At 43.3% G+C, this 25239-nt stretch overlaps 1 protein-coding gene across 3 annotated transcripts in view; it reads right to left on the bottom strand.

The window, feature by feature from the left end:
* Window positions 1-25239, bottom strand: part of ASTN2 (astrotactin 2) — a 521452-nt gene that overhangs the window by 324400 nt on the left and 171813 nt on the right. For all 3 annotated transcript variants that reach the window (XM_089685523.1, XM_089685524.1, XM_089685525.1), the window contains one exon: window positions 10658-10825. In XM_089685523.1, coding sequence (XP_089541649.1) covers window positions 10658-10825 — 168 coding nt within the window. The remainder of the gene's footprint in view (window positions 1-10657; window positions 10826-25239) is intronic.

Here is a 25239-nt window from a genome sequence, read left to right as displayed (position 1 = left end):
ACAGAGAATGGTCGGAAAAAGAGAAACTATCCCGTGAGTGGCAGTTGTGTGGAGGAAAATGCCTTGTGGAGGAGAATGGGCAGACTGGTTGGAGATGATAGAAAGGCAACAGTAACTCAAATAATCATTCGTTACAACCGAGGTAGGCAGAATACCATCTCTGAACATGTCGAACCTTGAAGCTACAGCAGCAGAAGACCACGACGGGGGCCATTCCTGTCAGCTAAGAACAGGAAACAGAGGCTACAATTTGCACAGACTCACCAAAAATGGACAATAGAAGGTTGGAAAAATGTTGCCTGATCTGATGAGTCTGGATTTCAGCTGCAACATTCAGATGGTAGGGTCAACAACATGAAAGCATGGATCCATCCTGCCTTGTATGAACAGTTCAGGCTGGTGGTGGTGTCATGGTGTGGTGAATCCATCTGCCTTGTATGAACGGTTCAGGCTGGTGGTGGTGGTGTCACGGTGTGGTGGATCCATCTGCCTTGTATGAACGGTTCAGGCTGGTGGTGGTGGTGTCATGGTGTGGTGGATCCATCCTGCCTTGTATGAATGGTTCAGGCTGGTGGTGGTGGTGTTATGGTGTGGTGGATCCATCCTGCCTTGTATCAACGGTTTAGGCTGGTGGTGGTGGTGTCATGGTGTGGTGGATCCATCCTGCCTTGTATCAACGGTTTAGGCTGGTGGTGGTGGTGTCATGGTGTGGTGGATCCATCCTGCCTTGTATGAAGTGTTCAGGCTGGTGGTGGTGGTGTCATGGTGTGGTGGATCCATCCTACCTTGTATCAATGATTCAGGCTGGTGGTGATGGTGTCATGGTGTGGTGGATCCATCTACCTTGTATGAATTGTTCAGGCCGGTGATGTCATGGTGTGGTGGATCCATCCTGCCTTGTATGAATGGTTCAGGCTGGTGGTGTCATGGTGTGGTGGATCCATCCTGCCTTGTATGAACGGTTAAGGCTGGTGGTGATGGTGTCATGGCGGGGGGAAGATTTTCTTGGCATTAGCAAGGTGGACCCAATAAAGCGGCTGGTGAGTGTATGTACTTCTTTTTACAGTAACAAGAAAAAGCTGAAGCTCAGAAGAAGTTGGGTGATGTAGCAGAACGATGACCCTAAGCATCGAAGTAAATCCACCACAGACTGGCATGCACCTTTTGGAGTGGCCACCTTAAAAGCCCAGACCTGAACCCTATAGAGATGTTGTGGAATGACCCCGAGAGAGTCGCTCACACTAGACATCCTACAAATATGTCTGAGCTGAAGCAGTTTTGTAGAGAGGAATGGTCAAAACTTCTTCCTGGACGTTCTGCAGCTCTGATCCAAATCTACTGAAAGGGCTTCTTTGAAGTCTTTGCTGCCAAGGGTGGTCCAAATCTACTGAAAGGGCTTGCTTGAAGTCATTGCTGCCAAGGGTGGTCCAAATCTACTGAAAGGGCTTGCTTGAAGTCATTGCTGCCAAGGATGGTCCAAATCTACTGAAAGGGCTTGCTTGAAGTCATTGCTGCCAAGGATGGTCCAAATCTACTGAAAGGGCTTCCTTGAAGTCAATGCTGCCAAGGATGGTCCAAATCTACTGAAAGGGCTTGCTTGAAGTCAATGCTGCCAAGGATGGTCCAAATCTACTGAAAGGGCTTGCTTGAAGTCATTGCTGCCAAGGATGGTCCAAATCTACTGAAAGGGCTTCCTTGAAGTCATTGCTGCCAAGGATGGTCCAAATCCACTGAAAGGGCTTGCTTGAAGTCATTGCTGCCAAGGACGGTCCAAATCCACTGAAAGGGCTTGCTTGAAGTCATTGCTGCCAAGGACGGTCCAAATCTACTGAAAGGGCTTGCTTGAAGTCATTGCTGCCAAGGCTGGTCCAAATCTACTGAAAGGGCTTGCTTGAAGTCATTGCTGCCAAGGCTGGTCCAAAGCTACTGAAAGGGCTTGCTTGAAGTCATTGCTGCCAAGGATGGTCCAAATCTACTGAAAGGGCTTCCTTGAAGTCATTGCTGCCAAGGATGGTCCAAAGCTACTGAAAGGGCTTGCTTGAAGTCATTGCTGCCAAGGATGGTCCAAATCTACTGAAAGGGCTTGCTTGAAGTCATTGCTGCCAAGGATGGTCCAAATCTACTGAAGGGGCTTGCTTGAAGTCATTGCTGCCAAGGATGGTCCAAATCTACTGAAGGGGCTTGCTTGAAGTCATTGCTGCCAAGGATGGTCCAAATCTACTGAAAAGGCTTGCTTGAAGTCATTGCTGCCAAGGATGGTCCAAATCTACTGAAGGGGCTTGCTTGAAGTCATTGCTGCCAAGGATGGTCCAAATCTACTGAAAGGGCTTGCTTGAAGTCATTGCTGCCAAGGATGGTCCAAATCTACTGAAAGGGCTTGCTTGAAGTCATTGCTGCCAAGGATGGTCCAAATCTACTGAAAGGGCTTGCTTGAAGTCATTGCTGCCAAGGATGGTCCAAATCTACTGAAAGGGCTTACTTGAAGTCATTGCTGCCAAGGATGGTCCAAATCCACTGAAAGGGCTTGCTTGAAGTCATTGCTGCCAAGGATGGTCCAAATCCACTGAAAGGGCTTGCTTGAAGTCATTGCTGCCAAGGATGGTCCAAATCTACTGAAAGGGCTTGTATGTTCATTCTCAATGGCGCATCTAAAAACACGGGTGTGGGAACCGCAGGGATTTCCCAGAATAAAATAGAATAGAATAGAATGAATATAGCTGCCTTCTGAAATTCCAGTTTTGATTTTTGAACAGAACTTTAAAAAACTAGAAAGAATGAAGCCGTCTTCCAAAGATCGAATTTTGTAAAAAGAATAGAACCAGCTGTTCTTCACAATGAATTGGAATCCATTCGATATTTTTCGATTCGAATACTTCTAATCCGTTGGAGAAAATTTGAACCCGATCGAAAACTAAACGAAACAAAAACCAAATTAGTATTAGAGGGTTTCTAAACCCACAACAGTGCAATCAGTCTGTAGATGCAGTAAAGCATGCTGGTTATACTCACTGTGCAACCTAAGGGGTTAATCCTCCACATTGTGTGAAAAAGGAAGTTTGATCCTGTCTTCTCTGATCCTCCCCTTCTTCTACTGTCCCCAATCCATCTGCAGTACACAGCCCTAGGTGTCACTCTGCACATGCTCAGTTTAGTGTGTATGGCTAGAGAGGTTTTTTTTTTTTCTTCTTTGGGAGGGTGCAAGTGATCAGCACAGGGCTAATCAGTGGAGGGGGGACCACAGGGAGGGAGAGGGGCCACAGTGGTGGAGGGACCACAGTGGGGGGGTGCACAGTAGTGGGGGGGCCACAGTGGCGGGGGGACCACAGTGGAGGGGCCACGGTGGTGGGGGGACCACAGTGGGGAGAGGGGCCACAGTGGTGGGGGACAACAGTGGGTGGGTGAACAGTAGTGGGGGGGCCACAATGGTGGGGGACAACAGTGGTGGGGGGGACCACAGTTGGGGAGAGGGGCCACAGTGGCGGGGGGGACCACAGTGGTGGGGATGGGCCACATTGGCAGGGGGGACCACAGTGGGGAGAGGGGCCATAGTGCTGTGGGGACCACAGTGGGGGGGTGCACAGTAGTGGGAGGGGCCACAGTGGCGGGGGACAACAGTGGTGGGAGGGACCACAGTGGGGGAGAGGGGCCACAGTGGCGGGGGGACCACAGTGGTGGGGGGGCCACATTGGCGGGGGGACCACAGTGGGGGGGCACAGTGATGAGGGCAACAGTGGCAGGGGGACCACAGTGGTCCTCCCATCACTGTGGCCCCTCCCTCTCCACTGTGGACCCCCACCAGGTTGCATAGCAAATCGCACGGCAAATCGCACGGCAAGTCGCATGGCAAGTCACATGACAGGTCGCATGGCAAATCGCATGGCAAATCGCACCCGGCGTGACCAGGGGAGGACTGACCATTTGTGCACTCAGGTACTGTCCGAGGGCCCGTGGTCAGTAGGGGGCCCCATGAAATGCCCCTGGCACTTTTTATAGCCTTTTTTGGGTGTGCTTTGAGTGTGGGCAAGGACACAGGGGCCCCATGATCCCCTATTGCCCGGGGGCCCCAGGAGTTGTCAGTCCACCCCTGGGCGTGACCAGGGCGTTAATAAAGAAAAGATACATTTACCAGATCCGCCTCCCAGTCAAGGCCAGACAGCAATCCAACCGCTTGCAGCGACTCTTCCTAATCACCATTTGTAAAGCCGGGAGTCGCCCCCCATCTGTGCCCATCACCCGCTTGTACCGAATACTGGAAAAAAAAATTCTAAATCGCAGAAGACGCTGGTGTCTGACATCACAGAGGAATATGTGGAGAAGAAGCGATGATTACCTTTGTTTCTGAGGCTTCTTCCCGGCCGCGGCGTCTGCAGATGGTGCGCTTCTGCCAATCGCATTGCACTGAATATACCAATCCAATTTTTGTTTCTTTTTATGGGGGAATAGGATACCAAAGATAATTGCCCAATATTGACGGAAAGTATGCGCAAGGTGAAAGTAGATCGCATTTCGGAGTTCAGAACTGACAGCGATGTTTGGTTGGTTCTTGCCGCCCGACTGGGAAAGCCAACGTGGCACAGCTTGCTCACCAATCCTCGCATTGCCTCATCCGTGCCAGAGTTCTCCCGCACAACCTCTCGCCGCTCGCCGCAACCAAACCGGTCTGCCGCCATTTTGTTTTCCAATGGATTCCATTCCAGTGGATTCAAAGTATTCCCATCAAATTCGAAGAGAAAATATTGAATCGATCTGAAATCATGGTGAAGAATAGCCGGTTCTGTTCTATTCGAAATTGGAATTTCGGAAGATGGTGATTTTCTTTCTGTTCTATTCTAATTGTTCTCTAGTCTTTTCTTTTCTAATCTATTCTATTCCTTTCTGTTTTCTGTTCCTTTCTGTCCTCTGTTTTCTGGTCTATTTTATTGTATTCTTTTATTTTCTATTCTATTCTATTTCATTCTGTTTTACTCTATTCTGTTTTTTTTTTTATTCTTTTCGAAAGTCGAATTTTGGAAGACAGCAATATTTTCTCATTTTTTTCTATTCTAGTCTTTTCTATTCTTTTCTATTTTACTCCTTTATTTTCTATTCTATTTTATTCTATTTATTTATTTTCTATTCTTTTCTGCTCTGTTCTGTTTTACTGTATTATTTTTTTATTCTAATCAGGGGCGGACTGACCATTTGGAAACTCAGGCACTGCTCGAGGGCCAATAGGGGGCCCCATGAGATGCCCCTGGTACCTTTTTCATAGGCTTTTTTGAGTTTGGGCAAGGACACAGGGGCCCCATGATCCCCTATTGCCCGGGGGCCCCATGAGTTGTCACTCCGCCCCTGCCCTGAAGCAACTGCGCATGTGCCGGTTTCAGGCCTATTTTATTGTATTATTTTATTTTCTATTCCATCTTGGTTTACTCTATTCTGATCTATTTTTTTCTATTGTTTTCGAAATGTGAATTTTGGAAGACAGCTATATTTTTTCAGTTTTTTTCTATTCTACTCCTACTACTATTTTACTCCTTTATTTTCTATTTTATTTTATTCTATTTATTTATTTTCTATTCTTTTCTGCTCTGTTCTGTTTTACTGTATTATTTTTTATTCCAATTTCTAATCCATTCTATTCCTTTTTTTCTGGTATATATTATTGTATTCTTTTATTTTCTAGTCAATCCCATTTTGTTTTACTCCTTTCTGTCCTCTGTTTTCTGATCTATTTTATTGTATTCTTTTATTTTCTATTCTATTCCATTCTGTTTACTCTATTTTATTCTGTTTTTTTTTCTATTCTTTTCAAAATTCGAATTTTGGAAGACAGCTATATTTTTTCAGCTTTTTTCAATTCTATTCTTTTCTATTTTTCTCCTTTATTTTATTTTCTATTCTATTTTATTCTATTTATTTATTTTCTATTCTTTTCTGCTCTGTTCTGTTTTACTGTATTATTTTTTATTCTAATCCATTCTATTCCTTTATTTTTCTGGTATATATTATTGTATTCTCGTATTTTCTATTCTATCCCATTTTGTTTTATTCCTTTCTGTTTTATATTCCTTTCTGTCCTCTATTTTCTTATCTATTTCTTATCTATTTTATTGTATTCTTTTATTTTCTATTCCATTTTGTTTTACTCTATTCAATTCTATTTTTTTCTATTCTTTTCGAAATTCGAATTTTGGAAGACAGCTATATTTTTTCAGTTTTTTTTCTATTGTATTCTTTTCTATTTTACTCCTTTATATTCTATTCTATTTTATTCTATTGATTTATTTTCTATTCTTTTCTGCTCTGTTCTGTTTTACTGTATTATTTTTTTATTTTAATCTCTTCTATTCCTTTTTTCTATTCTTTTCAAAATTCGAATTTTGGAAGACAGCTATATTTTTTCAGTTTTTTTTCTATTGTATTCTTTTATATTCTTTTCTATTTTACTCCTTTATTTTCTAATATATTTTATTTTATTGATTTATTTTCTAGTCTTTTCTGTTTTACTGTATTATTTTATATTCTAATCTATTCTATTCCTTTATTTTTCTGGTCTATTTTATTGATTCTTTTTTTTTCCTATTCTATTCTATTCTGTTTTACTCTATTCTATTCAGTTTTTTTCTATTCTTTTCGAAATTCGAATTTTGGAAGACAGCTATATTTTTTCTACTTTTTTCTATTCTATTCTTTTCTATTTTACTCCTTTATTTTCTATTCTATTTTATTCTATTTATTTATTTTCTATTCTTTTCTGCTCTGTTCTATTTTACTGTATTATATTCTATTCTGATCTTTTATATTCCTTTATTTTTCTGATCTATTTTATTCTATTATTTTATTTTCTATTCCATTTTGTTTTACTCTATTCTATTCTGTTTTTTTCTATTCTTTTCTAAATTCGAATTTTGGAAGACAGCTATATTTGTTTTCTAGTTTATTCTATTCCAATCTATTCTATTTTTTCTATTCTATTATTTTCCTTTATTTTCTATTCTATTTTAGTCTATTATTTTCTATTTTACTCCTTTATTTTCTATTCTATTTCATTCTATTGATTTATTTTCTATCCTTTTCTGCTCTGTTCTGTTTTACTGTATTATTTTCTATTCTGTTCTGTTCTTTTCTATTGTATTCCTTTATTTTTCTATTCTAATCTATTATATTCCTTTATTTTTCTGATCTATTTTATTGTATTCTTTTATTTTCTATTCCATTTTGTTTTACTCTATTCTGTTTTTTTCTATTCTTTTCTAAATTCGAATTTTGGAAGACAGCTTTATTTGTTTTCTAGTTTATTCTATTCCAATCTATTCTATTTTTTCTATTCTATTTTATTATTTTCCTTTATTTTCTATTCTATTTTATTCTATTGATTTATTTTATATTCTATTCCATTCTGCTTTACTCTAATCTTTCTGTTTTTTTTTTCTTTTCTTTTCGAAATTTGAAGTATGGAAGACAGCTATATTTTTTCTATTTTTTCTATTCTATTCTTTTTTATTATTTTCCTTTATTTTCTATTCTATCCGCCCCTGCCCTAAAGCAACTGCTCATGTGCCAGTTTCAGGCCGAAGAGAAGCCGATCTCCGACTTTAGCACAGAGCTGCTACAGTTAACCCCTTACAGGTCTCTGTGCTAAAGTCAGAGTCCTTCGGCCTGAAACCGGCACATGCACAGTTGCTTCAGGGCAGGGGCGGAGTGACAACTCATGGGCCCCCCGGGCAATAGGGGATCATGGGGCCCCTGTGTCCTTGCCCAAACTCAAAAAAGCCAATGAAAAAGACATCTCATGGGGCCCCCTACTGACCCCGGGCCCTCGGGTAGTGTCAGAGTTTCCAAATGGTCAGTCCGCCCCTGCTTTAGGGGATACATATCTTCACGGGTCAGGGATACTCATTTTACTATTAAACCGGCATCGCTCTTTCCTCTCTGGAGGGGTGACACCATGTGTTACCACACCGGGTGGCACCAACCCTAGGGACGCCTCTGATTGTAGGTGATAATAATCAAGAAACACAGACAGTAAAATCCATAGAATATCTTTACCTTGGTGACCAGTTGAGAAATGTTGAGTTAGATGAATGGCTAGTTGGCAATGTCTTCCTTGGAGAACATCCCCGTTTACATTGGTTATCAGTAGAAGAGGCGTCCCTTCATATTAGTGATTAGTAAGGAGCTCTTTTCTTTTTTTTGTCTTTGAAAAGAATTTGAGGCCATTGGGTCACTCAAAAGTGCCTTCCACACAGCAAAAAGGACATTGGTGTCAGTAGATACGTCATTGAAAGAGGAGAGGTTCTACTGGTCCTACTCAACTGGTTCTATTGAACGAATTTGATGTTAGGACTGTGCAGACACCATCAGGTGGGAAATGAATTCACTATTGCCTTCTTTAAACAAAAAACCTTAGAAACCCCTGGAGGAACCCCAACATTCTGCAACACTCCTGTGGATAAAAGCTTTACCAGGTAGTAGTTCCAAAATTCCATACCTTCAAACATTCTGAGATAAAAAAGGACACCTTTCAGCACGAGGTATGTAGGGAAAGGACGTCCCCCCGGCACCATCCAAGTTACGGCAAAGAAAGATCTAGAAGTCCATCAAGTCTGCTCCATGTTTTTCCAATTTTTTTTTTTTTCAAACATCAACAACTCTTTCAGAAAAATAATACTTTCTAAGATTAGTATTGACATTTCTTCCTTCTAGTTTGAGGTCACGTCCCCGTGTTTTTGATCTTAGCTTCATATCGAACATACTGCCCTCCTGAACCTTTTGTGTATTTAAACATTTCAGACATGTCTCTCCTTTACTTTTTCCTCAAAACTGTACATATTAAGTTCACAGAGTCTCTCCAGTTATGTAGTATACTTTATCCCTCAGAATTTGCACCATTTTTGTTGCCCGTTTCTGCACTTGTTCTATCTTCTAAATATCTATTTGTAAGTGAGGTCTCTGGACACAGTATTTTAGATGATGTCTAACTAAAGATCTATATAGAGGAATCAGGACCTCCTTCCTCCTGCTGGAGACCCCTCTAGTGATATAAAGATCTATATATAGGAATCAGGACCTCCTTCCTCCTGCCAGTGACCCCTCTAGTGATATAAAGATCTATATAGATGAATCAAGACCTCCTTCCTCCTGCCGATGACACCTCTAGTGATATAAAGATCTATATAGAGGAATCGGGACCTCCTTCCTCCTGCTGGAGACCCCTCTAGTGATATAAAGATCTATATAGAGGAATCGGGACCTTCTTCCTCCTGCTGGTGACCCCTCTAGTGATATAAAGATCTATATAGAGGAATCGGGACCTCCTTCCTCCTGCCGGTGACCCCTCTAGTGATATAAAGATCTATATAGAGGAATCGGGACCTCCTTCCTCCTGCTGGTGATCCCTCTAGTCCCAATCTATATGAATCAGAACCTGCTTCCTCCTGTTGGTGATCCCCCTGGTGATAACCTAACCTCTATATATAGATGAATCAGGACCTCCTCCATCCAGCTGGTGACCCCTCTAGTGATATAGATCTATATAGAGGAATCAGGACCTCCTTCCTCCTCCTGGTGACCTCTCTAGTGATATAAAGATCTATATAGAGGAATCATGACCTCCTTCCTCCTCCTGGTGACCCCTCTAGTGATATAAAGATCTATATAGAGGAATCGGGACCTCCTTCCTCCTCCCGGTGACCCCTCTAGTGATATAAAGATCTATATAGAGGAATCGGGACCTCCTTCCTCCTGCCGGTGACCCCTCTAGTGATATAAAGATCTATATAGAGGAATCAGGACCTCCTTCCTCCTGCCAGTGACCCCTCTAGTGACATAAAGATTTATATAGAGGAATCAGGACCTCCTCCCTCCTGCTGGTGATCCCTCTAGTCCCAATCTATATGAATCAGAACCTGCTTCCTCCTGTTGGTGATCCCCCTGGTGATAACCTAACCTCTATATATAGATGAATCAGGACCTCCTTCCTCCACCTGATGACCCTTCTAGTGATATAAAGATCTATATAGAGGAATCAGGACCTCCTTCTTCCTGCCGGTGACCCCTCTAGTGATATAAAGATCTATATAGGGGAATCAGGACCTCCTTCCTCCTCCTGGTGACTCCTCTAGTGATATAAAGATCTATATAGAGGAATCAGGACCTCCTTCCTCCAGCTGATGACCCCTCTATTGATATATAGATCTATATAGAGGAATCAGGACCTCCTTCCTCCTCCTGGTGACCCCTCTAGTGATATAAAGATCTATATAGGGGAATCAGGACCTCCTTCCTCCTCCTGGTGACTCCTCTAGTGATACATCCTAGAATTCTATCTTTTCCCACACTGTTTGCTCATTTTGCAATTATATGAAATATATACCCCCAATGGACCATGAAGAATAAAAATGCAAAAAAATGATTGGTAAAACCCACAAGTGCTTTTGTCACCACCATTTTTAATTTTAAATGCAATAATTTAGAGGTCGAATAATGTTCTATAGATCAAACCAAAAAACAGGGACAGCTGAGGAGCAAACAGGGATTTGGTTCCAAAAGTGGGACAGTCCTTCAAAATGAGGGACCGTTGGAAGCCATCATTTTCAATACCAAGCCGCATTCATTACTAACTTGCATCCATTCATAACAAAGGGCCTAAATCTTCTCTCCTTCTTGGACTCACCTGTCTCTGGGTCACATATCTGTTCACAGGAATCTATAGTTCTTTGGCCGCAAAGATCCCGCACCCATGGAGAGGTGGCGTTTACTTGATAGTAGAGAAACAGCTGGGCTGGGTTGACCCAGTTAGATATATCGAGATAGCTCCCTTCCGTGATCACAAAACTGCTGCCTACAAATTAAAGGGATAAAAGCCATATATAGTATCAGGCTGTTTCAATTAAAATGTAACAAGTAAATTATATTAATCCAGTTTAATGTACAAACACAAAATTATGAAATGATATTCTGGTCCTCGGGGACTAGTAACTGCATGTGTTTGACAACCGTATGTGAAATTGTGAGTAGAATAATTAAAATGGGTAACCTTTAAAAAGCTGCGGGTGACATTTGTAAAGCTAGGCTGCCAAACTACAATTCTCACATTACAAAAAAAAAAAAAGGCAATAAACAAACTTTAGATTCCAATGGAGGAAATACAGCCTTTCATAATTTTGTTTTTATGAATGGATTTTATGCAGGTAAGCTCTGCGTTATAATGATAGCGTGTGTAAGGTTAATTTATTTTTGGCTCATGGTAGTGAGTGAGCATAAGTTACTGTGGGTTCAGTGTGAGGTGAGGCTGGATGACTCAGCAGGTTGGGACTCTGTTGCCTCCATCTGGTTCTGGAGGTCCATGGAAGGTTCCAGAAGCCAGTAGGCAGAAGGTCGTAGACCTCAATCTTCATATTCATGGGAGTTTGACCAATCCCAGGCTAAGAGGGCCAGGTACTGTAGTAGACTAGCCCATAAATATGAGAGAGCCATGCTAGCGGGGGAGTCGGGTGGAAGATGGATTGCTGAGAGTTGTTGCTGTGTAGTCTGGGAGGGAGCCCCAGAGGAGGGTTGGTTCTGCCCTTTATAATTAGTTTTTTATGAATGGACTTTATGCACGTAAGCTCTGCATTATAATGATAGCTTGTGTAAGGTAAATTTATTTTTGACTCATGGTAGTGAGTGAGTTTGAATTACTGTGGGTTCAGTGTGAGGTGAGGCTGGATGACTCAGCAAGTTGAGATTCTGTCGTCTCCATCTGGTTCTGGAGGTCCATGGAAACTTACAAAAGCCAGTAGGCGGAAGGGCAGGGACCTCAATCTGCATATTCATGGGAGTCTGACCAATCCCATGCTAAGAGGCCCTGGTAATGTAGTAGACTAGCCCAGGGGAGTTGAGTGGAAGATGGATTGCTGAGAGTTGTTGCTGTATAGTCTGTGAAGGAGCCCCAAAGGAGGGGGGGGGGAGTTCTGCTCTTCATAATTTTGTTTTTATGAATGGACTTTATGCAGGTAAGCTCTAGGTTATAATGATAGCATGCGTAAGGTAAATTTATTTTTGGCTCATGGTAGTGAGTGAGCATGAGTTACTGTGGGTTCAGTGTGAGGTGGGGCTGGATGACTCAGCAGGTTGGGACTCTGTCGCCTCCATCTGGTTCTGGAGGTCCATGGAAGGTTCCAGAAGCCAATAGGCAGAAGGTCGGAGACCTTAATCTTCATATGCATGGGAGTCTGACCAATCCCAGGCTAAGAGGCCCAGGTAATGTAGTAGACTAGCCCATAAATATGAGAGAGTCATCCTAGCAGGGGAGTCAGGTGGATGACGGATTACTGAGAGGTGTTGCTGTGTAGTCTAGGAGGGAGCCTCAGAGGAGGGGGGTGCTGCTTCCAGGTTGGGAGCTGAAGAATAGCTGAAAGAGGGAGCTCCACTGCCCTGCCATCCACTGGGGAAGGACAGCCTACAAAGCTTGGAGAAGAACCAGCCCAGCTAGAAGGCCTCAAAATAGTTCTGTCCACAGCTGCAGGACAAAGACAGTGTAAGTACCTCTGCATGCCCAGAGCCTAGAAGGGAGAAGTCTGCGGGATGCAAGTTCTGGCAAGTCTTCCGGGGACAGTTCACAACTTATCCAATCCCTTGTCTTGGGATCAGATACCGTACCCAGATGGGCTGGTAGTCTGTGCCACAAGGCGACCAAAAGCTCCTACACATTGTCACGTTACTAGAAATCCACTCAGGGGACACCAAGCTACTAGAAGAGGATTACTTTACTAAGGACTGTAATGGTTGCGGCTGGAATACAGTCAAGTGTCTGTCCTTTTTTTTACTAAGTGTGCTAGAGCAGGAAACATCCTCATTCTGCTATTTCTTCAATCAAATTGGGCATCCCATAACCCCTTTACCCTATCCAATCTCAATCCCTGAAAAAAAATAAGTCCATGGATTGTTTACTGACTTTGGAAATGGAAGAGTTAAAAATGCGAGTTGTCTGGATGTGCAGTGCTTAGGGGACCCAAACCAAATTCAGAGGTCCTTACGAGGGTAGTGTTCCATAATCATAGGCATGATCAATATAGGTCACCGTGATGCTGGCTTACAGCAAACTCTATTAACTTAGTAGTGAAAGACATTGGCATGCAAACAAATGCATTCCTGAAGTGATGGGGAGCCATAGTCAATGCCGAAAGGTGACAAGAGTTTGTAGACAGGACACCTTTGCCACCAAATGTCCGGGTTTGTCTACATGATAATGCCTTGTCCTCAAGGGTGTGTCAAGGCAAAAAAACTATGCAGTACTTCTTTGCATTACATGAATGTTTCTTCATGTCGTATCTACAGCATTTGAAGACTCTGCTAACTTTTCCTCAAAATGAACAAGTTCCGAAGAGCAAATGTGGTTTTCGGTGGGGAAAGTCCATTCTCTTCAAATACAAACATTATCTGAAGTACTTTCAAATGACATTTGTAATGTCCTTAAATTTACTGAGGAAAATTTCCTTACGAACATTTGTACCACTTGGTTCGACAAAAGTGTAGCAACCCTGCCCTAGGCTGGCTAATACTTTGGCTCTGTTGTACCTAGCTGAGTAGCAATTTATTTTTCAGGTCTGGTGAGGTCACCCTTGATCGCTCTTGCTTATCTCCAGAAGAAGTTTCCAGAAATAGAGTAGGAAGGGATAGCCACTGAGTTATGCTAAAAATGGTTCTTCGAGGCCTCTCCCCTGGCAGGCAGCCTGTGTTATAAAAGGCCTGTCACTGTTAGGCCTCAGCATGTGCTTCTCTGAGGGCCATGGAGGAACTTGGACCTAAAGAAACTTACTGGAAGACATCAGATATGAAAGCTGGGCTGGAGAGGGAATTCTATCACTGGCAAGTGTTGCAGGGGAGCGGGTTGGGGAGCTACCTCTGGACATTGTTAGTAGGATCTTTTGCCTAGAGATCCAGGTGTAAAAGTACCTTGAAGGTTAGATGTCAGAGGTTGCTGCAAGAACTGACACCGCCTTCATACAGTCTCAGACTAGCTGGATGTCCCCTCCATTTAGAGCATTATTGGACGCTGCAATTGAAGGACTAAACACTATGGGAACAGAACTTCGCTTGAGAATTTGTCCTCTAATACCTGTGTGTGTTTTTGGAGTATCCTGTACCCTCATCCCTCTACCCACCTGTTTTCAAGTACTGGAATAAATCTTCAAAAAGACACCCGTAGACTGAGTTAAAATTTTGTTGGTGTGCTCTGGAACTGGTACCTGGGCTGGCAGCCTCTAAACAGGTAAGAGAGACCTAGGTTATTTCAAGGGGCCTAGGTTATTTCCCCTGGGTTCCACCTGCAGCATGTTGATGGGTGGCAGACTGCCTCTCACATGGCCTAAGCAAGCACCGAGCTGACCCCCAAAGTGTCATTAACCTTCTGGGCAATACAGGACTTTGCCCGAAGACTCTCCCCGATGTGTGGATGGCGGGCAGAGACCGATCCCCAATCCACACTCCTGACTGTGTGCTTCATCCCATTCCAGGGGTTCCAGACACTGGGCATCTTCTCCAGGCTGACAGCTAGGGGACACCAGCAGCACTCATTCTCACTCTCAGAGCAGCATTCTTACCGAATAAAAGCACCACAAGGCTGGATGCTGTTAATGTTCTTTACTGAAAGCCTCAATAGATCAACATAGTCCAGTAACAAACGGGCTCTTGGTTCAAGGCCCTGGATTTGGATGAGCCTATGCTCTTCCTGGCCAAGGATGAGAGGGACAGAGGGATAAACCATTTCCAAGGATCTCTTTTCTATCTCCAGGGACCAGGATGGGGGAACCCGGGGGGGGGGGGGGGGTTGGGAGCAGGAGAGCAACAGATGATGTTGCCTGTTCCTCTTTCTTCCCTAGACTACCCACCTTCCAACTAGGACCTGTCTAGTCTCCCAGCTTTCTCCCAGGGGGAGGAGGCGCCATAAAGGGGACCCCACTCTACCACCAGTCTACAAGCAGACTGGTGACACCATCTCAGCCTAGGCAAAATCACTGATTGGAGCTCAGGCATCATGTTTGTGCTGGAAACCATGCTGGACTCACTGGATCAGTCATTGTTCCTAGGTGGGAGGCTGTATGAGTGGGTAGGGAGATGTCCCTCCAGTCACTTGCGCCCAGTGGTGGATCCTGGCGGTAAGCCCTCTTGGGGTTTGGACTGCTGGCTTTCTGGTATGGACTTAAAGCGGAGATCCAGTTGATATAAAAAAAATAAAAGTCAGCAGCTACAAAAACTGTAGCTGCTGACTTTTAAAATACAGACACTTACCTGTCCCTCACCCCCTCACCCCTCACCACGGCTGGCTTCACCGGTCGTTTTCTCTCTCCGGCACTGGCATCTTCAGTGTGGCTTTAGTGTGGCATCTACAGCTTGCGGCTTCCCAGCCAGGTGCCCACTGCACATGTGCGAGTAGCTCTGCGCTTTGTGAGTGGTCCCGTAGTCTTCTAGGACCTGTCACGTCACGACTACGAGGAGGGAGGGGGGAGGACAACTATCAAATTTGGGTACCCGCTCCCCACAGGTGCCAATCCTTAACGGGGAGCGGAGACAAAGGCTTAAAGCAGAACTTCCCCTTTTGGGTGAATCTTCGCTTTAAGGTCATTTTTGCATGTAGACTTGGAATAAAAGGAAAGAAAGATGTCCAAAAGAAAGGTCATCAAGCAAAGGAGCTTCGGGAGAAAGGACTCTCCTTTCTTCAAACGCCATTAAATGGAAAGGAGTGATGGCCGAAGCTGATAGACACCAGGAAATGGGAAGGATTCCCACGCCTATTATAAATTTGCCAGGTTTTTTGGAGGAAAAACTGACAGTAACGGCCGAGGTTGACAGACGCCATTAAATGGGAAGAATTCCAACGCTGGTTATAAATTTGCCAGGTTTTTCGGAGGCAAAACAGACAGAGTGACAGCCGAGGTTGACAGACGCCATTAAATGGGAAGAATTCCAACGCTGGTTATAAATTTGCCAGGTTTTTCGGAGGAAAAACAGACAAACGGCCGAGGTTTACAGACGCCATTAAATGGGAAGAATTCCAACGCTGGTTATAAATTTGCCAGTTTTTTTTTAGGAAAAACAGACAGAGTGACGGCCGAGGTTGACAGACACCATTAAATGGGAAGAATTCCCACGCCGGTTATAAATTTGCCAGGTTTTTTGGAGGAAAAACTGACAGAGTGACAGTCGAGGTTGACAGACGCCATCAAATGAGAAGGATTCCCACGCCTATTATAAATTTGCCAGGTTTTTTGGAGGAAAAACTGACAGAGTGATGGCCGAGGTTGACAGACGCCATTAAATGGGAAGGATTCCCACGCCGGTTATAAATTTGCCAGGTTTTTTGGAGGAAAAACAGAGTAATGGCCGAGGTTTACAGATGCCATTAAATGGGAAGGATTCCCACGCCGGTTATAAATTTGCCAGGTTTTTCAGAGGAAAAACTGACAGAGTGACGGCCGAGGTTGACAGACACCATTAAATGGGAAGGATTCCCACGCCTATTATAAATTTGCCAGGTTTTTTGGAGGAAAAACTGACAGAGTGATGGCCGAGGTTGACAGACGCCATTAAATGGGAAGAATTCCAACGCTGGTTATAAATTTGCCAGGTTTTTCGGAGGCAAAACAGACAGAGTGACAGCCGAGGTTTACAGACGCCATTAAATGGGAAGAATTCCAACGCTGGTTATAAATTTGCCAGGTTTTTTTTAGGAAAAACAGACAGAGTGACGGCCGAGGTTGACAGACACCATTAAATGGGAAGAATTCCCACGCCGGTTATAAATTTGCCAGGTTTTTTGGAGGAAAAACTGACAGAGTGACAGTCGAGGTTGACAGACGCCATCAAATGAGAAGGATTCCCACGCCTATTATAAATTTGCCAGGTTTTTTGGAGGAAAAACTGACAGAGTGATGGCCGAGGTTGACAGACGCCATTAAATGGGAAGGATTCCCACGCCGGTTATAAATTTGCCAGGTTTTTTGGAGGAAAAACAGAGTAATGGCCGAGGTTTACAGATGCCATTAAATGGGAAGGATTCCCACGCCGGTTATAAATTTGCCAGGTTTTTCAGAGGAAAAACTGACAGAGTGACGGCCGAGGTTGACAGACACCATTAAATGGGAAGGATTCCCACGCCTATTATAAATTTGCCAGGTTTTTTGGAGGAAAAACAGACAGAGTAACGGCCGAGGTTTACAGACGCCATTAAATGGGAAGAATTCCAACGCTGGTTATAAATTTGCCAGGTTTTTCGGAGGAAAAACAGACAGAGTGACAGCCGAGGTTGACAGACGCCATTAAATGGGAAGAATTCCAACGCTGGTTATAAATTTGCCAGGTTTTTTTTAGGAAAAACAGACAGAGTGACGGCCGAGGTTGACAGACACCATTAAATGGGAAGAATTCCCACGCCGGTTATAAATTTGCCAGGTTTTTTGGAGGAAAAACTGACAGAGTGACAGTCGAGGTTGACAGACGCCATCAAATGAGAAGGATTCCCACGCCTATTATAAATTTGCCAGGTTTTTTGGAGGAAAAACTGACAGAGTGATGGCCGAGGTTGACAGACGCCATTAAATGGGAAGGATTCCCACGCCGGTTATAAATTTGCCAGGTTTTTCGGAGGAAAAACTGACAGAGTGACGGCCGAGGTTGACAGACACCAATAAATGGGAAGGATTCCCACACCGGTTATAAATTTGCCAGGTTTTTCGGAGGAAAAACTGACAGAGTGACTGCCGAGGTTGACAGACGCCATTAAATGGGAAGGATTCCCACGCTGCTTATAAATTTGCCAGGTTTTTTGGGGGGAAATACTGACAGAGTGATGGTCGAGGTTGACAGACGCCATTAAATGGGAAGGATTCCCATGCCTATTATAAATTTGCCAGGTTTTTTGGAGGAAAAACAGACAGAGTAACGGCCGAGGTTTACAGACGCCATTAAATGGGAAGGATTCCCACGCCGGTTATAAATTTGCCAGGTTTCGGAGGAAAAACTGATAGAATAACGACCGAGGTTCCAGGGGCAGCAATGACTGGAGCTGGAACTCAAGCATAGAACTTTTATTTTTTTTAATGATAAAAAGTTTACTACTTCCTTATGCGAAATTACGAAAAGCATTTCCGAAGACTTCCAAAGTTACTGAAATTTCCACTTAATTTCCTGATGACAAAATTGCCTTTCCGGCAAAGTCTCTGGGATCCCCCCCAGTTAAAGAGTCCTTCGAAAAAAAAGGTTTTAATTGCGTTTTCTATATCAAAAAGGAGAAAGCGGTAAACTATACGGCATAACAACCGCTGAGAATTAATGCTTTATAGACTCGTATCGCTTGACAGTTCAGCATGTTGAGGAATAATGGGCAATCATTAAAAATAATTGTACAGAAAGCCTTAAGATAGGAAAAAAAAAAGCTGATTACCTCCACGAGGCATGGCTGGCTGTGCGTCCGCCGCACCTAGCATTAAACAATTGCTTTTTATGTGTATCCGCCGCCTTTCCGCTTTTATTTCGGGGGCAATATCTGGAGTAACATGTAGTTATTGTTCCATTACTGTAGCGCCATGCGTTTTCTTCCACAAAACTTCGGCAATAGCTTATTGTTGAAAGCCTACAATTTGCCTTTGTTGCTGTCCCGCTGATTAGAATGACAATTCTGTCTGATATTTTATACCGGATATTTATAATATGTTAACAAACGCCATTTACCGGGTCGTTCGTGGTGAAGGCGATGCAGCTGATTGCACGGGGAAAGTTGATTTACAAGGGGGGGGGGGCATCCAAAGACCTGCCGACCGAAAATGATAGTGCCCCGATCCCACAAGGTCCCTTCATAAAGAGAAAAGTACCCCTTCGGCTTCCCAATTAATCAGAGTCGGGGAGATTGTAAAAAAAAGAAAGGGCACCGAATCAAGTTTAAAGCTGAACTCCAGGCAGATATAAAATGTTTATGATTCCCGAATATATTATCTAAAGCCTAACGCCGCATTTAATGTGCCTTCAAATAGGTTGTGCGGGCCAAGCTGGCCAAACCGGACAAAATCTAAACCAGACTTTTATCTGAGCATGCAGCCCGGCAGGTCAGGAAAGATGGAGAGGCGAGCGAGTGCCCCCTCCTGAACCATGCCAGGCCACATTTCCTCAACATGGGGGGTGCCTTGGAGCAGGGGGGCTCCACCCCCAAAACAACTTGTCCCCATGTTGATGGGGACAAGGGCTTCTTCCCTACTGGTGGTTGTGGGGGTCTGCGGGCAGGGGGGCTTATCAGAACCTGGAAGCCCCTTTAACAAGGGGGCCCTCAGATCCCTCCTGCCTCTTGTAGCAAGCCGAGTTCTAAGAAGGTGGATGCACCCTTCTGAGCCAGGCTGTCAGGGACCATCGCGACGCATAGGTCTACACATGCATAGGCGTCTGTCAAGACGCGCAGGTAGCAGGGCACTAGGACCCAGGCTCACCCATCGTCTTGACAGTACTAGGCAGGCACTGGGACCTAGGCGGCGACTGTCAGGTGCAGGGCGGGCTACTTAAACGAGCCCTGCACAGACGCTTGTTGCCGAATGGTCTTTTGTATCCTGTTGCCTGTGTTGTGAGTACTCTGATCTGGATTGTCTGACCTTGTTGCCTTCTCCTGTCCTGACCCCTTGGCTTGCCTGACTCTGCTCCTGGATGTTCCCTTATAGATCTGACTTTGCTCATCCATCCATCCATCCCTAGTACTTGCCTAGTACTGTCAAGACGACGGGTGCGCCTGGGTCCTAGTGCCCTGCTACCTGCACATCTTGACAGACGCCTACGCATGTGTAGACCCATGCGTCGCGATGGTCCCTGACACAGGCTGTGTGCATCCATAGACTCACACAGCTCCGGTAAGCCACACCCTCAAGGAGTTTGACTGACAGCAGCAGGAGCCTATGTCTCTGCTACCCTCAGTGTCTCCTCCCACATGGAAGAATAATATATTTGAAATATATTTAAAAAATATTTTTCCCAAATATATTGACATATATTTGAAGTGCTACAATTTTGGCCGTATTCAAAATATTTAAAAATATATATATATATATATATATATATTATTATTATTATTATACAGGATTTATAGCGCCAACAGTTTGCTCAGCACTTTACAATATAACGGGAGACAATACAGCAACAATACAGTTCAATACAAGAGGGATAGGAGGGTCCTGATCCTTGGATATATATATATATTGCATGTTGAAATGTGTTTTTATTACAAAATATATGGAAAATATTTTTAAAAATAATTTCAAATATACTGTATGTTTTTAAAAATACAAATCTACATTTTTGGAATGCATTTACAAATATATGTTAAAATGACTTATTTATATGTTAACCATTTCAATACAGGGCACTTTTACCCCCTTCCTGCCCAGGCCAGTTTTCAGGTTTCAGCGCTCTCACACTTTGAATGACAATTGCGCGGTCATACAACACTGTAAACAAAGTAAAATTTTATCATTTTCTTCACACAACTAGAGCTTTCTTTTGGTGGTATTTAATCACCACTGGGATTTGTATTTTTTGCTAAATTAACAAAAAAAGACCAAACATTTTAAAAACAAAACACGTTTTTCTTTGTTTCTGTTATAAAAGTTTGCAAATAAATAATTGTTCTTCATAAATTTAGGCCGAGATGTATTCTGCTACATGTCTTTGGTGAAAATAACCCAAATTAGGATGTATTATTTAGTTTGTAGGAAAGTTATAGAGTTCACAAACTATGGTATAGATCTGAATATTGATCAATCCTGAAGTACTGACAGCCAATCTAATTTCTTGAGGTCCAAGAATGTCAGAACAGTACTGATACCCCCCAAATGTCAGGACAGTACAGATATCCTCCAAATGTCAGGACAGTACAGATATCCCCCCAATGTCAGAACGGTACAGATATCCCCAAATGTCAGGACAGTACAGATATCCCCCAAATGTCAGGACAGTACAGATATCCCCCCAAATGTCAGAACAGTACAGATATCCCCCAAATGTCAGGACAGTACAGATATCCCCCAAATGTCAGAACAGTACAGATATCCCCCCCCCCAAATGTCAGAACAGTACAGATATCCCCCAAATGTCAGGACAGTACAGATATCCCCCAAATGTCAGAACAGTACAGATATCCCCCAAATGTCAGGACAGTACAGATATCCCCCCAAATGTCAGGACAGTACAGATATCCCCCAAATGTCAGGACAGTACAGATACCCCCCAAATGTCAGAAGAGTACAGATATCCCCCAAATGTCAGAACAGTACAGATATCCCCGCAAATGTCAGGACGGTACAGATATCCCCCAAATGTCAGGACAGTACAGATACCCCCCAAATGTCAGAAGAGTACAGATATCCCCCAAATGTCAGAACAGTACAGATATCCCCCCCCCCAAATGTCAGAACAGTACAGATTTCCCCCAAATGTCAGGACAGTACAGATATCCCCCAAATGTCAGAACAGTACAGATATCCCCCAAATGTCAGGACAGTACAGATATCCCCCAAATGTCAGAACAGTACAGATATCCCCCCAAATGTCAGGACAGTACAGATATCCCCCAAATGTCAGGACAGTACAGATACCCCCCAAATGTCAGAAGAGTACAGATATCCCCCAAATGTCAGAACAGTACAGATATCCCCGCAAATGTCAGGACGGTACAGATACCCCCCAAATGTCAGGACAGTACAGATATCCCCCCCCCCCCCAAATGTCAGAACAGTACAGATATCCCCCAAATGTCAGGACAGTACAGATATCCCCCAAATGTCAGAACAGTACAGATATCCCCCAAATGTCAGGACAGTACAGATATCCCCCAAATGTCAGAACAGTACAGATATCCCCCAAATGTCAGGACAGTACAGATATCCCCCCAAATGTCAGGACAGTACAGATATCCCCCAAATGTCAGGACAGTACAGATACCCCCCAAATGTCAGAAGAGTACAGATATCCCCCAAATGTCAGAACAGTACAGATATCCCCGCAAATGTCAGGACGGTACAGATATCCCCCAAATGTCAGAACAGTACAGATATCCCCCAAATGTCAGGACAGTACAGATATCCCCCAAATGTCAGAACAGTACAGATATCCCCCAAATGACCCCTTTTTGCAGAGTAGACAGTCCGACGTACTTCATAAGAGGCATGGCGAATTTTTTGAAGTTGTATTTTTTTGTCATAATTTTTCAGAAAATTAAAAAATGTATAAAATTATTTTTTTTTTACATACTGTCACCAGTGCAGTACAGCATCATCATATAACTGGCATGGCGGTGATCAGGGACACTGACAGTATGAAAAAAAATATATAATTTTTTTTTTTTATTAATTTAAAATTTTTTCTTTTTTTTCAAGATTTTTTTCACTATGACCAAAGTAGTACAATGTTACCATAGTAACATTGTACTACTTTGGGGAAGTGATCAGTATTTTGTTTTTGTTTTTTTTACACAGTTTGCTTACAGCAAAGAATTACTTTGCTATAAGCAAGCATTTACCTGAATGACATCGATTCATTCAGGGGTTTTTTTTTTTTTGTGCTTAGCTGTGATTTGGCCACAGCTAATCACATGACATGTGCATGTGATCGCTGTGACCATTCACAGCTAGACACTAGTATACAATGGATGGCATGAATGAAGCCATCCATTGTATACAACTGCTGTCATGTGACCTGCTGTGATTGGTCACAGCAGGTCACATGGTATCGGCAACGGGGGCCGGTATTCAGATCTGTCATCGGCCGTGTCTGGGGTACACGGCCGGTGACAGATCGCGCCGCTGCGCGGCTCTGCAAGCGCGAAAACTGCGCATGCCCGGGAGGACGCCATTTGGCGTGCACCCCGGAAATCTACAGAATTTGCCGGCCACCAAACGGCTATTGGCCGGGCGTCTTTTGGTTAAAAAAAACTCTGAATAATATATTTTAAAAAAAATATATATTTTTTAAATATATTCTTCAGATTTTTTAACCTATAAAAAAGTCATTTTAACATATATTTTTACATTTATTTGTAAGTGCATTCCAAACATGTAGATTTGTATTTTTAAAGACATACAGTATATTTGAAATGTATTTTGAAAAATATTTTTCATATACTTTGTAATAAAATCGCATTTCAACATACAGTATATATATCATCATTGAAATATATTTTGAAATATATTGAATACGGCCAAAATTGTAGCATTTCAAATATATGTCAATATATTTGGAAAGAATATTTTTAAAATATTTTTTAAAGATATTTTTCTTCCATGTGGGCCCCCCCCCCCCCATATGAATGAGTATGCAGTACATGGTATGGCTACCCATTCACGAAAAAAAAAAGTAGTGTAAAAAAGATAGGTAACCGTATTTGACAAGCCTTTTATTAAAAATAAAAATTAAAAAAATGTCCCCGGAAGTAGATCCGACGTCAATCACGATGCCGGCCACTAACCCGAGGAAAGAAAAAAAAAAAAACCCGCTCCGCTCGCGACGCTGGCTCCCGGCCGTCTGACAGCTGCACCCTGATGACAGTTCTTAAATACCCTTGTGACATCAACCTATGCTGTGACTGGCCAAAGTATTGCTTTGACCTATCACAATGCACTATCAGGGCGCAGTGCATTGTTGGGCGCGCCTGCACAGCTGCACCCTGATGACAGTTCTTAAATACTATCATGACGTCACAAGGGGGCAGCGCTCACCTAGTGACATCAACCTATGCTGTGATTGGCCAAAGCTTTGCTTTGACCATTCGCAATGCACTATCAGGGTGCAGTGCATTGTGGGGCGTGCCTGCCGAACTTAGGTTTCAACTTCGCTCAGCCATTCGCTGGAAGCTTTGCATTCTATAAATGAATACAACGCCTCCTCTTATTGGCTGAGACAGAGATCGTGACGTCATCCACCCGCCTCTCCGCCTCATCCAATCGGTGGAAGCTTTGTATTCAGCAAAAGGAGCAACTAAGAGAAATTGAAAGTATTTTCCTAGTCTGTTTTTTTTTCTGTAGTGTGGGTATTGTGTATATGCCACTAATTAAATATTCGACTACCCACAGCCTTGCTACAACTCTACGTTAGTGGCCAATCCAAGCGGCGCTGGGTGTGGCCGAGTCTATGTTGGGGTATTTTTTATATACATAGTTGGTAAGGTTGAATAAAGACACCAGTCCATCCAGGTCAACCTATGTGGTCGTATTCATGTAAAAAAATCACATCCCATATCACTGTATATTGTGTTCGCTAAGATGCCCATCTAAGAGGTTTTTTTTTTTACTTTCAGTACTTCACCAACAAACAAATACACAAGATCAGGGGTCTTCAAACTACGGCCCTCTAGGTGTTGAGGAACTGCAAGTCCCATTTCACAGGCATTTAACAGCACAGGCAAGACTTCCAGAGGCAGAGGCATGATGGGACTGGTAGTACTTCAACAGCTGGAGGGCCATAGTTTGGAGATCCCCGCACTAGATTCATCATAGGTTCTTTCCGATAGCTTTGCCCATTGAAGCTCTTAGAACTATTTAGGCCCCGATGAAGTGAGAATGTGTTGGTCCTCAAAAAAATGTTGGTTGTCTTATGTAATCATATTATAAACAATTAAATGACGAAGGTATTTTGGATTATTTCACAATTTGGTTTAGTAATTTCACATTTTTCCCCAAAACCTCAAAATGGTTTTTACTGTGCTGGTAACACCTTCTCATTTCTTGGTCCACCTCTTTTATCGCTTGACGAGTGCCCCCTACTGTGTCGAAGAGCCTTTCTCAACCTTCTCACCCCACGGTAACCCTTGAAATAATTTTCAGGTCCCGGAGTAACCCACGCAAAAACCAATTTATTGGTGGTCAGTGGGACAATATGCCCCGTACATTGGTGGCGAGTAGGAAGAATGTCCCCTTTGCAGTGGTGGTCATGAATGCCTAAACGTTGGGTTCATGCAGTTGGCTCTGCCAAGTGGCGTTAACCCAGGAGCTTTGCAGGCACCAAGGCCAGGATCTAAAGAAGGTGCCCCCCAGATTTTTGTTGCACCCCCCCCCCCTTCAGGTTTTTGAGAGTGCATGCACTGATCTGATGGGGGCTAACTGATGCAAGGGGGTACTCTGATGAGGACATTTAATGTAAGGGTGTCTAAGATGGAGAGATTTGAAGTAAGGTTGTCTCTGATAGGGACATCTGTAGTCTGACGGGGACATTGATATAAGGGGGCAATCTAATAGGGACATTTGATTTAAA

The sequence above is a fragment of the Staurois parvus genome, unplaced genomic scaffold, assembly GCF_062004578.1.
Source record: "Staurois parvus isolate SC_StPar_1 unplaced genomic scaffold, SC_StPar_1.0 ptg000377l, whole genome shotgun sequence".
In the NCBI taxonomy this organism is placed as follows: Eukaryota; Metazoa; Chordata; class Amphibia; order Anura; family Ranidae; genus Staurois; species Staurois parvus.
The sequence above is the reverse complement of the archived record's forward strand: the minus strand, read 5'-3'. Positions and strand labels throughout refer to the sequence as shown.